General features: G+C 50.5%; 1 protein-coding gene across 2 annotated transcripts; it reads left to right on the top strand.

Annotated features, from left to right (window-relative positions):
• The first annotated feature begins 1432 nt into the window (after window positions 1–1432).
• Window positions 1433–9638, top strand: AMHR2 (anti-Mullerian hormone receptor type 2). 2 transcript variants are annotated; one of them, XM_054663293.2, is made up of 11 exons: window positions 1433–2090; window positions 2395–2577; window positions 2816–3007; window positions 3272–3349; window positions 3562–3680; window positions 3796–4026; window positions 7002–7116; window positions 7561–7733; window positions 7939–8086; window positions 8256–8392; window positions 9288–9638. In XM_054663293.2, the coding sequence occupies exons 1-11, from the start codon at window positions 2042–2044 to the stop codon at window positions 9582–9584; spliced, it is 1722 nt and encodes a 573-aa protein (XP_054519268.1). In that variant the 5' UTR covers window positions 1433–2041; the 3' UTR covers window positions 9585–9638. The 2 variants fall into 2 exon arrangements, with proteins under 2 accessions (XP_054519268.1, XP_054519269.1); XM_054663294.2 differs by lacking the exons at window positions 7939–8086; window positions 8256–8392.
• Window positions 9639–16681: the final 7043 nt, after the last annotated feature.

Genomic DNA, 16681 nt, shown 5'->3' with positions numbered 1-16681 from the left:
TTTTGTACATCTTTCAGGCAGTATGGTGTAATACAAAGAATAGAGCCGGCCGGGTGCGGTGGCTCACGCCTGCAATCCCAGCACTTTGGGCGGCCGAGGCGGAGGGATCACGAGGTTAAGAGATCGACACTTCGGCCGGGTGCGGTGGCTCACGCCTGTAATCTCAGCACTTTGGAAGGCCGAGGCGGGCGGATCACGAGGTCAGGAGATCAAGACCATCCTGGCTAACACGGTGAAAACCCGTCTCTACTAAAAATACAAAAAATTAGCCGGGCGTGGTGGCGGCCGCCTGTAGTCCCAGCTGCTCAGGAGGCTGAGGCAGGAGAATGGCGTTAACCCGGGAGGCAGAGCTTGCAGTGAGCCGAGATCGCGCCACTGCACTCCAGCCTGGGCGACAGAGCAAGACTCCGTCTCAAAAAAAAAAAAAAAAAAAAGATCGACCCCATCCTGGCCAACATGGTGAAACTCCGTCTCTACTAAAAGTACAAAAATAATAATAAAAATAAGACTAGAACCTGGACTTTGGAGTCAGACCTGCCTAAGTTCAAATTCCAGCTCTGCTATTTCCTAGCTGAATGACTTTGGGCGACTTACGCAAGTTCAGTTTTCTTACCTATAAAATGGAAATAATAAAAATAATAGGCCAGGCACAGTGGCTCACACTTGTAATCCCAGCACTTTGGGAGGCCAAGGCGGGCAGATCACGAGGTCACGGATCGAGACTATCCTGGCCAACATGGTGAAACCCTGTCTCTACTAAAAATACAAGAATTAGCTGGACATGGTGGTGCGTGTCTGTAATCCCAGCTACTCGGGAGGCTGAGGCAGGAGAATCGCTTGAACCAGGGAGTCAGAGGTTGCAGTGAGCCAAGATGGCACCACTGCACTCTAGCCTGGTGACAGAGCGACACTCGGTCTCAAAAAATAAATAAATAAAATAATAATAATAAATATTTCAGGGGAGAATTAGATGAGATGATTGTAAAATGCATAGCCCTAGCTGTGCCCCAGCACATAGTAGGTGCTTGATAAGAAATTTGTTGCCTCCTTAATAATGGGTATTTGTTCAGCCTGTGAACCAATGTGTTTTTGTTTTTTTTTTAAGTAAAATCCACGGCTAGGCATGGTGGCTCACGCCTATAATCCCAGCACTTTGGGAGGCCGAGGCAGGCAAATCACCTGAGGTAAGGAGTTCGAGACTAGCCTGGCTGACATGGTGAAACCCCGTCTCTACTAAAAATACAAAAATTAGCCGGGTGTGGTGGCAGGCGCCTGTAATCCCAGCTACTCAGGAGGCTGAGGCAGGAGAATCGCTTGAACCCAGGAGGCGGAGGTTGCAGTGAGCTGCGATTGTGCCACTGCACTCCAGCCTGGGGGAGAAGAGCGAGACTCCGTCTCAAAAAAAAAAAAAAAAAAAATCCACATAGCAAAATTTACCATTGTTACTGTTTTCAATGTGTTTTTTAAAAATTCAGGTAAGTTTTGTATACTTTCTGATTCTTAAGTTGGAAAACAAGGTAACCTCTAATATGGGCTGTGAGGACTTCCTCTGCCCAAGCAGTTGCAGATATGAACCCTGAATATAAAGAAATCTTAGGCTAGAAAGGATCTTGGGCAGAGCTGAATGGCTCTAAGCATTTGACCTCACATTGGTTTCCTCCTGAGAAGAGTCAACAGAGTCCAGCATCTTCTTCCAAGGTCAGGGAAGGGCAAAGATTTGAAATTAGGCATCACTGGGTTCTCAGCTGGGCCTCCAAGTTCCCCTCCTCTCACTATGCAGAGCAAAGAGGAGGTTGCAGAAGAGAAGAGGATATGAGATTGGTTCTCTGCTCCTCCCTTTCTTTCCCTGCTTTCCCCACACCCACCCTCTCCCCCACAGCAGCCTTCTCCCCCACAGAGGCTGGGATAGGATGAGGGGGGCGGAGTTGGGGACTGAGGGATCAGAAGCCCCAGGATGCCCTGTATCTGAAGAAAGATTTGGCCAGGGGCAGCTGTGCTGGCTTATGCTCTCCTCCTGCTGCTGCTGCCATCCTCCAGCAAGATGCTAGGGTCTTTGGGGCTTTGGGCATTACTTCCCACAGCTGTGGAAGGTAAGTGTCTACAGGGAGGGGAAGGGTCTCTCCATCCATCCAGCGAGGGAAAGGGGTGCTTGAAGCAAGAGCCACCCCTTTGGAAGAGTGGTGAGTGGGCTGGGTGAGTAAGGGTGAAGGATAGAGCCATGTGTCCCCATGGCAGGGCTCAGGTTCCAGGCCTCTGCTGACCCTGCTTCCTCCTGTGGCTTTACCATACTGATGCTGGGATGTGAAACATGTTTTGTCTATTCTTTTGGCCAGTTTTTTGCCTCTGCATTCACTCCCACCTTGAATCTTTTCCTTTCCCCACCCTGGGCCTCAGCACCCCCAAACAGGCGAACCTGTGTGTTCTTTGAGGCCCCTGGAGTGCGGGGAAGCACAAAGACACTGGGAGAGCTGCTAGATACAGGCACAGAGCTCCCCAGAGCTATCCGCTGCCTCTACAGCCGCTGCTGCTTTGGGATCTGGAACCTGACCCAAGACCGGGCACAGGTGGAAATGCAAGGTGAATGGCAAAGTATATGGCAGGTGATAGCTAGGGTGGGAGACAGAGACATCCTGGGGTGTGGGTGGCAACCAAGGGGGAAGGGGAGAAATAGAACATCTGGTGGGAAAGAAAAGCCCATGAGAGATGGAAGGGACGCCTCTGATAGAGAAGGGATTTACCCTCTGTTTCCACACCCCATTGTGCTTTCTTCCTTGCCCCCCCTTTCTCTCCTCTTCCCCTAATCCCATCCCATCAGGATGCCGAGACAGTGATGAGCCAGGCTGTGAGTCCCTCCACTGTGACCCAAGTCCCCGAGCCCACCCCAGCCCTGGCTCCACTCTCTTCACCTGCTCCTGTGGCACTGACTTCTGCAATGCCAATTACAGCCATCTGCCTCCTCCAGGGAGCCCTGGGACTCCTGGCTCCCAGGGTCCCCAGGCTGCCCCAGGTAGCCACCCAAGGGTACTGAAGCCTGATGGGGGCTGGGGCCCAGGTTAGGATGAGAGGTGGAACCAGGGCCAGTTCTCACCCTACTCCCGCCCCACACTTTCCTCCTCCTGGCCTTGGGAAGTTGGTTGCCCTGGTGACTGGGAGATAAGGGGTCTTGTGACCAGGGTGGGGGTGGGTTGAGACGCAAGCTCTCAGGAGGGGAAGAGCAGAGAGCAGGTTTGGGTCAGTGCTCTCCAGCCTGCATTCTTGCCTTGATGTCCAGGTGAGTCCATCTGGATGGCACTGGTGCTGCTGGGGCTGTTCCTCCTCCTCCTGCTGCTGCTGGGCAGCATCATCTTGGGTACTAATCCACCCCATCCCTCCCTTGTGACCCCAAGACATTGCCCCAAAAGCTCTGACCCCTCTCCAGGCACCCCTGACCCCATGGTCTTGGGATCTCTATAGCCTGATTCCCAGACTCCCATGACCTCTCACAAAGCTCCCTTTCCACAAAGTCCCTTTTCCTGTCCCTATGCATTTGCACCCTGACCCTAAGGCTCTTGTCTGTTCCAGCCCTGCTACAGCGAAAGAACTACAGAGTGCGAGGTGAGCCAGTGCCAGAGCCAAGGCCAGACTCAGGCAGGGACTGGAGTGTGGAGCTGCAGGAGCTGCCTGAGCTGTGTTTCTCCCAGGTGCCCCAGGGAGGGAGAGAAGGGCTCCTCTGGGCACTCCTGGAGGTTGTGCTGGGGAGGAATCCTGGCCCTGTTATAGCTCAGAGGCCCACACTCAGCACAGTGTCCCTACCAGGTAATCCGGGAAGGAGGTCATGCAGTGGTTTGGGCCGGGCAGCTGCAAGGAAAACTGGTTGCCATCAAGGCCTTCCCACCGAGGTCTGTGGCTCAGTTCCAAGCTGAGAGAGCATTGTACGAAATTCCAGGCCTACAGCACGACCACATTGTCCGATTTATCACTGCCAGCCGGGGGGGCCCTGGCCGCCTGCTCTCTGGGCCCCTGCTGGTACTAGAACTGCATCCCAAGGTGAGCACCAAGGAGTGTATATGTGTGTGTGTGTGCCTGTGTGTATGTATAGAGGTGGGGGCTACATGGCAGCTGGGCCCTGTTGATTGCTTCTGCTTTCGATTTTCTCTTTTCTAAGACATTAAAAATGGCCAGGCGAGGTGGCCCACACCTGTAATCCCAGGACTTTGGGAGGCCAAGGTGGGTGGATCGCTTAAGCCCAGGAGCTCAAGACCAGCCTAGGCAATATGAGGAAACCCCATCACTGCAAAATTACAAAAATTAGCTCAGCATGGCAGTGCACACCTGTAGTCCCAGCTACTCAGGAGGCTGAGGTGGAAAGATCGCTTGAGCCTAGGAGGTTGAGGCTGCAGTGAGCTGTGAGCATCCCACTGCACTCCAGCCTGGGAGACAGAGCGAGACCATGTGAAAAAATAGTAACAGGCTGGGCACGGTGGCAGACGCCTGTAATCCCAGCACTTTGGGAGGCCAAGGTGGGAGGATTGCTTGAACCCAGGAATTCAAGAACAGCCTGGGCAACACCGTGAAACCCCACCTCTACAAAAAACAAAAAATTGGCTGGGTGTGATGGCACATGCCTGTGGTCCCAGCTACTTGGGAGGCTGAAGTGGAAGGAGCACCTGAGCCTGGGGAGGTCAAGGCTGGCAGTGAGCCAAGATTGTGCCACTGCACTCCAGCCTAGGTGACAGAGTAAGACCCTGTCTCAAAATTAGAATTTTTATTTATCTTTTTTATTACATAAACAATACATGTTTATATATTTTTATTTTATTTTGGTGGGAGGACGGAGTCTTGCTCTGTTGCCCAGGCTGGAGTGCAGTGGCACAAGCTTGGCTCACTGCAACCTCGGCATCCCAGGTTCAAGCGATTCTCCTCCCTCAGCCTCCCCAGTAGCTGGGATTACAGGCGCTTGCCACCACGCCTGGCTAATTTTTGCATTTTTAGTAGAGATGGGGTTTCACCATGTTGGCCAGGCTGGTTTCGAAATCCTGACCTCAAGTGATCCACCCATCTTAGCCCCCCAAAGTGCTGGGATTACAGGTGTGAGACACCGTGCCCAGCCAAAAAAAAAAAAAAAAAATTGTTAAAGAAATATCTTCAGGCACAGCCCTCCAAACTCATTCGTATTCATTCAACAAATAAGTATGAACTATATGTCAGGCACTATGCTAGAGGCCACAAAAAACACACAGTCCCTCTTTTACAGATTTTATAGACTAGCAGGGGAGACAGAAATGGATCAAGTAAACACAAGTGTCAAATGTCAAGTGTGCTAAGTGCTAGGAGAGAGGGCCAATGAACTATAAGAATAATAAGATGTGACTTGAGGGGGAGAGCAATGAGCAACAAGAAGAGGAAAAGGTAGGCAGAGGCCAGCCACACCAGGCCCTGTGGGCCTGTTAAATATTTGGGACTTTTTAAGTTTTCATACCATTTCCCATCTGCTTCCTGCTAGGCATTACGCTACCCGCTTTTTATTTTATTTTATTTTATTTTATTTTTTAGACAGAGTCTCATTCTGTTGACTAGGCTAGAGTGCAGTGGCACAATCTCGGCTCACTGCAGCCTCTACCTCCTGGTTTCAAGCAATTCTGCCTCAGCCACCTGAGTAGCTGGGATTAAGGCGTGCCGCCACTACACCTGGCTAATTTTTGTATTTTTAGTAGAGACGGGATTTCACCCTGTTGGCCAGGCTGGTCTCAAATTCCTGACCTCAAGTGATCTGCCTGCCTCGGCCTCCCAAAGTGCTGCAATTACAGGCGTGAGCCACCCCGCCCGGCCATGCTACACGCTTTAAACACATTTCCAAACTTACCCTTCACAAACACATTATGAGGTAGGAATGATTATCCACATGGGGCTCAGAAAAGGAAAGTCATTTGCCCAGAATCTATGTGACTCTAGAGCTGGCTCCTCATCATCGTGTCTATTGCCTCCTGTTTACCCCTCCATCAGGACTGTGTGTGTCTCTGTCCACGTGGAAGAGCTCCCCACAACTCACTTTGCCCTATTGTAAGTAGTTCAACCTCCACCACCTGTTTCAGAGCCCAAATGCAGTGGCTCTTCCCTGAACTTTTTCAGCACCTACAGCTTCTGCACTTCCGAAATCTTGAATGATGGAAAGTCCCTTCTTTGACCATATACCTCCTGGCCCAGCTCAAAAATCACTGTTTTTTTGTTTGTTTAATTTCTCTGACTTCTCCAGGCAGGGTTAGTCATTCTTGCTTTATGCCCCTTGGCACTCGGTTAATTTTCCTATCTTGGGGTTTACTGCATTCTTTATCTCTTACCTTCCCTGAGCCATCTTGGTGCCTGAACACAGTTCGTGGCCACCGAAGGTGTTCGATGACACTTGTTGAATGAGGGGTTCTATTGCTCCCTTCCCTCCAATTCCCACTTGCCCTCCACCTGCTACTCTGTTATCTACTGGCTCTGCCCGTCTATGTGTACACATGCCTGACACCTCAGACAAGGTGACTCATGAAGGATGCCCCTGACTAGCTTGCCCTGCCTCCTCTGTTACTGTCTTTGCCCCATGTCTTCTGAGTCAGTATAAGGTGGTGGTTATTAGTAAGTGATCCTGAGTCAGACTGCTTGGATTCAAGCTCCACTCCTGCCTCACCGACTGACTTCAAGAGAGTTTCCTTAGTTCTGTAAGGAAAAGCTCTTCATCTGTTAAACGGGGGTGTGACAGGAGCACCTACCTTCTAGGGTTTTCACAAGGATTACAGGAGGCCACATCCACTGGGTCTGGACCACAGTAAGTGCCCAGTACCCTTGATCTAGAGTTACTATTTTTCATGTCAATTGATGCACAGTCTTACTCCTCTACCTATTGTCTTGGCCAGCATCCGTCAGTGTGTCTGTCTGCTGGGGAGATGCAGGGAGAAGACTGTCAATTGATCTCTGCTCCCTGGGATGGATCAGCCGTCTCCAGCTTTGTGTACCATCCTTTTCTCTCTGCGTTTCCCCAGGGCTCCCTGTGCCACTACTTGACCCAGTACACCAGTGACTGGGGAAGTTCCCTGCGGATGGCACTGTCCCTGGCCCAGGGCCTGGCATTTCTCCATGAGGAGCGCTGGCAGAATGGTGGGTGAGCTGGGCATAGGAAGTCAAGGGAGCCACAGTGCTACGTTTGTGATTCTGCCTTAGTTTGGAGGGGAAAGATTGGGTCAAAAGAGGGAGGAAGAGCCGGGCACAGTGGCTCACGCCTATAATCCCAGCACTTTGGGAGGCCGAGGTGGGCGGATCACAAGGTCAGGAGATCGAGGCCATCCTGGCTAACACGGTGAAACCCTGTCTCTATTAAAAATACAAAATATTAGCCGGGCGTGGTGGCATGTGCCTGTAGTCCCAGCTACTCGGGAGGCTGAGGCAGGAGAATCGCTTGAACCCGGGAGGCGGAGGTTGCAGTGAGCCGAGATCGCGACACTGCGCTCCAGCCTAGGCGACAGAGCGAGACGCCGACTCAAAAAAAAAAAAAAAGAGGGAGGAAGAAAATCCATGTTCCTTCAACCTTGGATTCCTCCACAGGCCAATATAAACCAGGTATTGCCCACCGAGATCTGAGCAGCCAGAATGTGCTCATTCGGGAAGATGGATCGTGTGCCATTGGAGACCTGGGCCTTGCCTTGGTGCTCCCTGGCCTCACTCAGCCCCCTGCCTGGACCCCTACTCAACCACAAGGCCCAGCTGCCATCATGGAAGTGAGTTCTCTGGATAACTGGTGAGGCCCAGGATGATGTTGGTGCTGCTGATGGCAATGCAGCCATTGTGTGTCAACAGTTGTAGCAATACCTATAGCATTTGGGACATTGCTGAGTCTGTAGTTGGGGGGATATTGCATGGACCATTGCTGCAATGAGGATTGCCACAGAGATGATTCTTGGCCCTTCGTGCCTTGCTCTCCAGGCTGGCACCCAGAGGTACATGGCACCAGAGCTCTTGGACAAGACTCTGGACCTACAGGATTGGGGCATGGCCCTCCGACGAGCTGATATTTACTCTTTGGCTTTGCTCCTGTGGGAGATACTGAGTCGCTGCCCAGATTTGAGGCCTGGTAAGGATGGGTGGTACAGTCCCCTCTCCTGGGCTCCCCCCCCCGCCCATTCTAGGTTCACCCCAACCTGACCTGGCCTGAGAAAGCTCTGCTCTTCCCTGTCTTGCCCTTTCTACATGGTAGGCACCCCTAGGACTAACTGATACCCAGCCCCTCTACCTTCCTCCAGACAGCAGTCCACCACCCTTCCAACTGGCCTATGAGGCAGAACTGGGCAATACCCCTACCTCTGATGAGCTATGGGCCTTGGCAGTGCAGGAGAGGAGGCGTCCCTACATCCCATCCACCTGGCGCTGCTTTGCCACAGTAAGAGGCCTAGGCTGTTGGTCTGGGAACCTGGAGAGTGGGGGCTGGGCATGGGCTTCGAGGACGTCTCTGCCAGGGTGTCTGTCTACTCCTATCTCCACTTACCTCCCATCACTCCTTGGTTCATGCTCAGCTGGAACTGGGCAAGCCTTCTCTCCCCCTCAGTTCATCCTCTTCCACTCTAAGTCTCACACAGTCGATTCCATCTACCTGAGACACACACCTTCCTCCTGCTCAGCCTTGCCCAGCCTGTCTCTCCTCTCTGCCATCAGTTAGCCCTGTTCCTCAGTCCCCTTCTCCAGGAAGCCCTCCTTGGCTTTGCTCTTACCCTGAGCTCTGCCCCATCTGCTCTCCTAATACAGTAAAGCCCAAAAATCAATTCAATAAGTCCCCATTCTGTCATACATTGATGATGTTTCTGCTGTGACCCAATAAAAGGCAGTTCTAGGTATAAAAGGTGAAAGCAGTGGCGTCACAGTGAAAGTTCAGGGCTTTGCACAAATACTTTTTTAACAGAATGTCCCTTCTGCTACCTGATCTGAAATTTCCACGGCACAAGTCTTAGGTTAGCTAACAGAAACTGGGCATTACTTGCAGAAGACTCTGGCTCTCTGAGAGGAAACAGAGTAATTTCCCATTAGCATATTAAGCTGTCAACCTACATTAGCTCCTCAGAGGAAACAGTGGGCTATACAGAAGGCCCCCAGAGAGCCTGTTTCATAGGGAGCAAGACTCAGAGGGCTGGAATTCAGCAAGAGGGAGAGGAGGGAGGCTCCAGGAAAGATCAGAAGTGGATGTTGAAAGCAAGAGAGTGATGGACACTGAAGATGGCTTTTAACCCTGGGGCCCACTCAAGATCCTAGGGTCAACCCTTCCTCCCTGTCATTCCCCCCAGGACCCTGATGGGCTGAGGGAGCTCCTAGAAGACTGTTGGGATGCAGACCCAGAAGCACGGCTGACAGCTGAGTGTGTACAGCAGCGCCTGGCTGCCTTGGCCCATCCTCAAGAGAGCCACCCCTTTCCAGAGAGCTGTCCACGTGGCTGCCCACCTCTCTGCCCAGAAGACTGTACTTCAATTCCTGCCCCTACCATCCTCCCCTGTAGGCCTCAGCGGAGTGCCTGCCACTTCAGCGTTCAGCAAGGCCCTTGTTCCAGGAATCCTCAGCCTGCCTGTACCCTTTCTTCTGTGTAAATATGCAGTTTATGTGTCATCAATGTACGTGCCAACATAAATATGGCGATTGTATAGCTGTCTTGTCTGCCTCATCACTGCATTTCCCACCTGCCGAATCCTTGGATTCTTCTGCAGGCATCCAGTCCACATCAGTTCTGACCAGTGACTTGGGGTAGGTGTGCACAGGAAACAGAATAAAGTCAGCTTTCCTGATGCATATCCTTGGTCCTTCCTCTATTCCTGTAATCCAGGGACCCTCTTGTCTCTCTTCTTTTCCACTAACATTTATTTTTATTTATTTATCTGGTTTCTTTTTTTGGAGACAGAGTCTCTGTCCAGTCTGGAGTGCAATGACACGATCACGGCTCACTGCAGCCTTGTCCTCCCTGGGCTCTTGTGATCCTCCTGCCTCAGCCTCCTGAGTAGGAGGGACCACAGGCATGGACCACGATACCCAGCTATTTTTTTTTTTTTTGAGACAGAGTCTCACTCTGTCACCCAGGCTGGAGTGCAGTGGCACAGTCTCGGCTCGGTGCAAGCTCCGCCTCCTGGGTTCACGCCATTCTCCTGCCTCAGCCTCCCGAGCAGCTGGGACTACAGGCGCCCACCACCACACCCGGCTAATTTTTTGTATTTTTAGTAGAGACGGGGTTTCACCCTGTTAGCCCCGATGGTCTCCATCTCCTGACCTCGTGATCTGCCCACCTCGGCCTCCCAAAGTGCTGGGATTACAGGCATGAGCCACCGCGCCCTGCCTGATTTTTTATTTTTTGTACAGGTGAAGTCTTGGTATGTTGCCCAGGCTGGTCTCGAACTCCTGAGCTCAAGCAGTCCTCCTTCCTCAGTGTCCCAAAGTTCTGGGATTACAGGCATGAACCACTGCACCCAGCATTTTAAATTGTTTATTATTTTTTAAATTTTATTTATTTATTTATTTTGAGACGGGGGTCTTGCTCTGTCGCCCAGGCTAGAGTGCAGTGGCACGATCTTGGCTCACTGCAAGCTCCGCCTCCTGGGTTCATGCCATTCTCGTGCCTCAGCCTCCCAAGTAGCTGGGACTACAGGCGCCCGCCACCACGCCCAGCTAATTTTTTTGTATTTTTAGTAGAGACGGGGTTTCACCATGTTAGCCAGGATGGTCTTGATCTCCTGACCTTGTGATCAGTCCGCCTCGGCCTCCCAAAGTAAATTGTTGATTATTTTTATTTTTATTTTTGAGATAAGCTCTTGTTCTGTTACTCAGGCTGTGATCATAGCTCACAGCATCCTTGACCTCCTGGGCTCAAGCGATCCTCCCAGCTCAGCCTCCCAAGTAGCTGGGACTACAGATGTGTGCCACCACACCTGGCTAATTTTTGTATTTTTTCATAGAGACAAGGTTTTTCCATGTTGCCCAGGCTGGTCTTGAACTCCTGGGCTCAAGCGATCCACCTGCCTAGGACTCCCAAAGTGCTGGGATTACAAGTATGAGACACCACACCCAGCCTCAACATTTATTTTTAAAGGTGGGATCTCATGGTGGGCACTGGGGAAAGAAGGGTAAAGACAACAAAATCACTGCCCTAACAGTGCTTAAAGACCTGCACATCACATTGTTGGGTTCCTGTACACTGTCCTGGGGGTAACAGGAGAGACTTGAGCAGGAATGCTTCACAGAGCACAGGATGCTTGAGCTGTGTCTTAACTGAGCAGGAGTTTCCCAGGAGCATGTTCTTGTCCCTTTCTGTGACCCAGCTCTCATCCACATCCAGTCAGTTCTCAAGTCCCACTGAGGCAGCCTAGGCAGGGGCTACTTCTCCTTTTTCTTTTCTTTTATTTTTTTGAGACGGAGTCTCACTCTGTTGCCCACGCTGGAGTACAATGGCAGGATCTCAGCTCACTGCAACCTCTGCCTCCCGGGTTCAACTGATTCTCCTGCCTCAGCCTCCCAAGTAGCTGGGACTACAGGCGCCCGCCACCACGCCCAGCTAATTTTTTGTATTTTGTAGTAGAGACGGGGTTTCACTATGTTGGCCAGACTGGTCTCAAACTCCTGACCTCGAGATCCACCCGTCTTGGCCTCCCAAAGTGCTGGGATTACAGGCATAAGCCACTGCACCTGGCCTTCTTTTCTTTCTTTCTTTTTTTTTTTTTTTTTGAGACGGAGTCTCACTCTGTTGCTCAGGCTGGAGTGCAGTGGCGCAATCTTGGCTCACTGCAAGCTCCACCTCCTGGGTTCATGCCATTCTCCTGCCTCAGCCTCTGGAGTAGCTGGGATTACAGGCGCCCACCACCACGCCCAGCTAATTTTTTGTATTTTTAGTAGAGACGGGGTTTCACCATATTAGCCAGGATGGTCTCGAACTCCTGACCTCAGGTGATCCACCCTCCTCGGCCTCCCAAAGTGCTGTGATTACAGGCATGAGCCACCGTGCCCAGCTCTTTTTCTTTCTTAATCAACCTACATCATACTTTGATGGGCAGGGCCTGCTTCTGGGCACCATCCCTCTTTCCTTCTTCCTAGGCCTGGCAGGGCCCAACTACTACAGTTACCTCTTGGTAGGTTATGTTTCCCCTGATCTAGGCTAAACAGTACTCTTTGGATATTCTTTATTTTTAAAAAAAATTTTTTTTCAGATGGAGTATTGCCCAGGCTGGAGTGCAGTGGTCCGATCTTGGCTCACTGCAGCCTCCATCTCCCAGATTCAAGCGATTCTCCTGCCTCAGCCTCCCAAGTAGCTGGGACTACAGGCATGTGCCACCATGCCCGGCTAATTTTTGTATTTTTCATAGAGACAGGTTTCACCGTGTGGGCTAGGCTGGTCTCAAACTCCTGACCTCAAGTGATCCATCCACTTTGGCCTCCCAACGTGCTGGGATTACAGGTGTGAGCCATTGCACCCGGCCTGGATAATCTCCTAACTTTCATTATGTCTTGCCTCTGCTCAACAGTGTTCTTGGGTTTTTCATGACAATCATGTGAGTACCATTTACAGAGGAAGAGGGCTCAGAGAAATTTAGAAACACGTCTAAGGTCACACAGCTTTTAAATAACAAAGCAAAGACTTTCAGCCCTTAAAAATGTTTGGCTGGGCGCGATGGCTCACGCCTGTAATCCCAACACTTTGGGAGGCTGAGGAGTGCGGATCACCTGAGGTCAGGAGTTCTAGACCAGCCTGGCCAACATGGTGAAACCCCATCTCTACTAAAAATACAAAAATTTGCCAAGTGTGGTGGCACGTGCCTGTAGTCCCAGCTACTCAGGAGGCTGAGGCAGGAGAATGGCTCGAACCTGGGAGGTGGAGGTTGTAGGGAGCCGAGATCGCACCACTGCACTCTAGCCTGGACTCCGTCTCAAAAAAAAAAAAAAACACCTGAGCCCAGTGGCACGCGCCTGTAATCCCCGCACTTTGGGAGGCCGAAGGGGGCGGGTCAAGAGTTCGAGACCAGCCTGACCAACATGGTGAAACCCTGTCTCTATTAAAAATACAAAAATCAGCTGGGCGTGGTGGTGCGCACCTGTAATCCCAGCTACTCAGGAGACTGAGGCAGGAGAATTGCTTAAACCCGGGAGGTGGAGGATGCAGTGAGCTGAGATGGCGCCACTGCACTCCAGCCTGGGCAACGGAGCCAGACTGTCTCAAAAAAAAAAAAAAAAAAAGAAAGAAAGTAAAAAAAAAAGAAAAGAGTGTACAAACATGCTGATGAGCATAAGGCTATGTTCAATCAAAAGTAAATCTATGGGCTGGGTGTGGTGGCTCACACCTGTAATCCCAGCATTTTGGGAGGCCGAGGCAGGTGGATCACCTGAGGTCAGGAGTTTGCAACCAGCCTGGCCAACATGGTGAAACCCCATCTCTATTAAAAATACAAAAATTAGGCTGGGCACTGTGGCTCACCCATGTAATCCCAGCACTTTGGGAGGCTGAGGTGGGCTGATCACGAGATCAGGAGATCGAAACCATCCTGCCTAACATGGTGAAACCCCATCTCTACTAAAAATACAAAAAATTAGCTGGCTGTGGTGGCCGGCACCTGTAGTCCCAGCTGCTTGGGAGGCTGAGGCAGGAGAATGCATGAACCCGGGAAGCGGAGCTTGCAGTGACCCGAGATTGCGCCACAGCCTGGGCGACAGAGCGAGACTGTCTCAAAAAAAAAAAAAAAAAAAAAAAAGGAGATCGCTTAAAGCCAAAAAATATAGGTTATAATCTTGTCTCTCCTAACTGTGAACTCTTAGAAAAGTTTATTTTTCTCAGGAAATTGAATGAATGTTTCTCTAAGTCATTTCCAACCCTATAGTTCCATGATTCTGTGATAAAATGATAAAATATGAAAGTCCCAATTGTGAAGATGAGTTTACCAAATCCAGTGTTTGCCTAATGTGATATTCCCATGAGTAGTGATTGCATGCTTGTGGAGAAGTATTAGGCATGTAAATACACTTTTTAGAAACTGGGCCCGGTGCAGTGGCTCACGCCTGTAATCCCAGCACTTTGGGAGGCAGAGGCAGGCAGATCACCTGAAGTCGGGAGTTTGAGACCAGCCTGACTAACATGGCGAAACCCCATATCCACTAAAAATACAGAATTAGCCAGGCGTGGTGGCACATGCCTGTAATCCTAGCTACTTGGGAGGCTGAGACAGGAGAATCGCTTGAACCTGGGAGACTGGGGTTGTGGTGAGCCGAGATCGCGCCATTGCATTCCAGCCTGGGCAACAAGAGCGAAACTCCATCTCAAAAAAAAAAAAAAAAAGAAAGAAAAGAAAAGAAAAAGAAATGTCTGGAGTAGGCAAACTTTTTTTTTTTTTTTTTTTTTTTTTTTGAGACGGAGTCTTGTTCTGTTGCCCCCAAACTGGAGTGCAGTGGTGCGATCTCGGCTCACTACAACCTCTGCCTCCCTAGTTCAAGGGAGTCTCCTGCCTCAGTCTCCCAAGTAGCTGGGATTACAGCGCATGCCACCATGCCCGGCTAATTTTTGTACAGATGGAGTTTCACCACATTGATTGGGATAGTCTCAAAATCCCGACCTCGTGATCCACCCGCCTGGTGACCTCCCAAAGTCCTGGGATTACAGGTGTGAGCCACCGCACCCGGCCAATACTTTTTTGAAACTTGATAATCTTCCAAGAAAGAAACAATGTGTATATCTAAGTTTCCTAGAGTTTAGAAAACCTTCCAAATTATTTCAAGTATTTTGCACAAACCTAATATAAAAATATATCAAAATGTAGTATTTGTTTGTTTTTGTTTTGTTTTTTTGAGATGGAGTGTCCCTCTGTCACCCCGGCTGGAGTGCAGTGGCACGATCTTGGCTCACTACAAGCTCCGCCTCCCAAGTTCATGCCATTCTCCTGCCTCAGCCTCCTAAGTAGCTAGGACTACAGGCATCAGCCACCATGCCCCTCTAATTTTTTGTATTTTTAGTAGAGACAGAGTTTCACCCTGTTAGCCAGGATGGTCTCGATCTCCTGACCTCGTGATCCGCCCGCCTCGGCCTCCCAAAGTGCTGGGATTACAGGTGTGAGCCACCATGCCCGGCCTGTTTGTTTTGAGACAGGGTCTCATTCTGTGAGTGAGACTGGAGTTCAGTGGCATGATCTTGACTCACTGTAACTTCTGTCTCCCAGGCTCCAGTGATCCTACCACCCCAGCCTCGTAAGTAGCTGGGATTATGGGCGCACACAACCATGCCTGGCTAATTTTTCTATTTTTTGTAGAGACAAGATTTCACCATGTTGGCCAGGATGGTCTCGAACTCCTGAGCTCAAGGGAATCCACCAGTCTCAGCCTCCCAAAGTGCTGGGATTACAGGCATGAGCCACCCCACTCAGTCAAAAGATAGTCTTGTTATGTAAGATACTATCACTGGGGGAAGCTGGGTAAATTTTACAACTTCTTGTGAGTCTAAAATTATTTCAGAATAAAAGAACACTGTCTAGGCAATACCACTCAGGACATAGGCACGGGCAAGGATTTCACGATGGGATCACCAAAAGCAATCACAACAAAAGCAAAAATTGACAAATGTGATCTAATTAAACTAAAGAGCTTCTGCACAGCAAAAGAAACTATCATCAGGACAAACAGGCAACCTACAGAATGGGAGAAAATTTTTGTGATCTGCCAAAGTGTCTAATATCCAGAATCTAGAAGAAACTCAAACAAATTTACGAGAAAAAAACAACCCCATTAAAAAGTGGGCAACGGCCAGCCTCCCCGTCCAGGAGGGAGGTGGGGGCCGGCCCCCGCCCGGCCAGCCGCCCTGTCCGGGAGGTGGGGGGCGCCTCTGCCCGGCCGCCCCTTCTGGGAAGTGAGGAGCCCCTCTGCCCAGCCGCCACCCCGTCTGGGAGGTGTACCCAACAGCTCATTGAGAATGGGCCATGATGACGATGGCGGTTTTGTCGAATAGAAAAGGGGGAAATGTGGGGAAAAGATACAGAAATCAGATTGTTGCTGTGTCTGTGTAGAAAGAAGTAGACATAGGAGACTCCATTTTGTTCTGTACTAAGAAAAATTCTTCTGCCTTGGGATGCTGTTGATCTATGACCTTACCCCCAACCCGGTGCTCTCTGAATCATGTGCTGTGTCCACTCAGGGTTAAATGGATTAAGGGCGGTGCAAGATGTGCTTTGTTAAACAGATGCTTGAAGGCAGCATGCTCCTTAAGAGTCATCACCACTCCCTAATCTCAAGTACCTAGGGACACAAACACTGGGGAAGGCCGCAGGATCCTCTGCCTAGGAAAACCAGAGACCTTTGTTCACTTGTTTATCTGCTGACCTTCCCTCCACTATTGTCCTATGACCCTGCCAAATCCCCCTCTGCGAGAAACACCCAAGAATGAACAATAAAAATAATTAAAAAAAAAAAAAAGAGAGATACGAAAAAAAAAAAAAAGGTGGGCAAAAGGCCAGGCGCAGTGGCTCACGCCTATAATCCCAGCACTTTGGGAGGCTGAGGCGGGCGGATCAGGAGGTCAGGAGATCAAGATCATCCTGGCTAAGAGGGTGAAACCCCGTCTCTACTAAAAATATAAAAAATTAGCCAGGCGCGGTGGCTGGTGCCTGTAGTCCCAGCTACTTGGGAGGCTGAGTCAGGAGAATGGTGCGAACCTGGGAGGCGGAGCTTGCAGTGA

Source organism: Pan troglodytes, chromosome 10 (genome assembly GCF_028858775.2).
Source record: "Pan troglodytes isolate AG18354 chromosome 10, NHGRI_mPanTro3-v2.0_pri, whole genome shotgun sequence".
Lineage (NCBI taxonomy): Eukaryota > Metazoa > Chordata > Mammalia > Primates > Hominidae > Pan > Pan troglodytes.
This window is presented reverse-complemented; position numbering and strand designations above follow the sequence as displayed.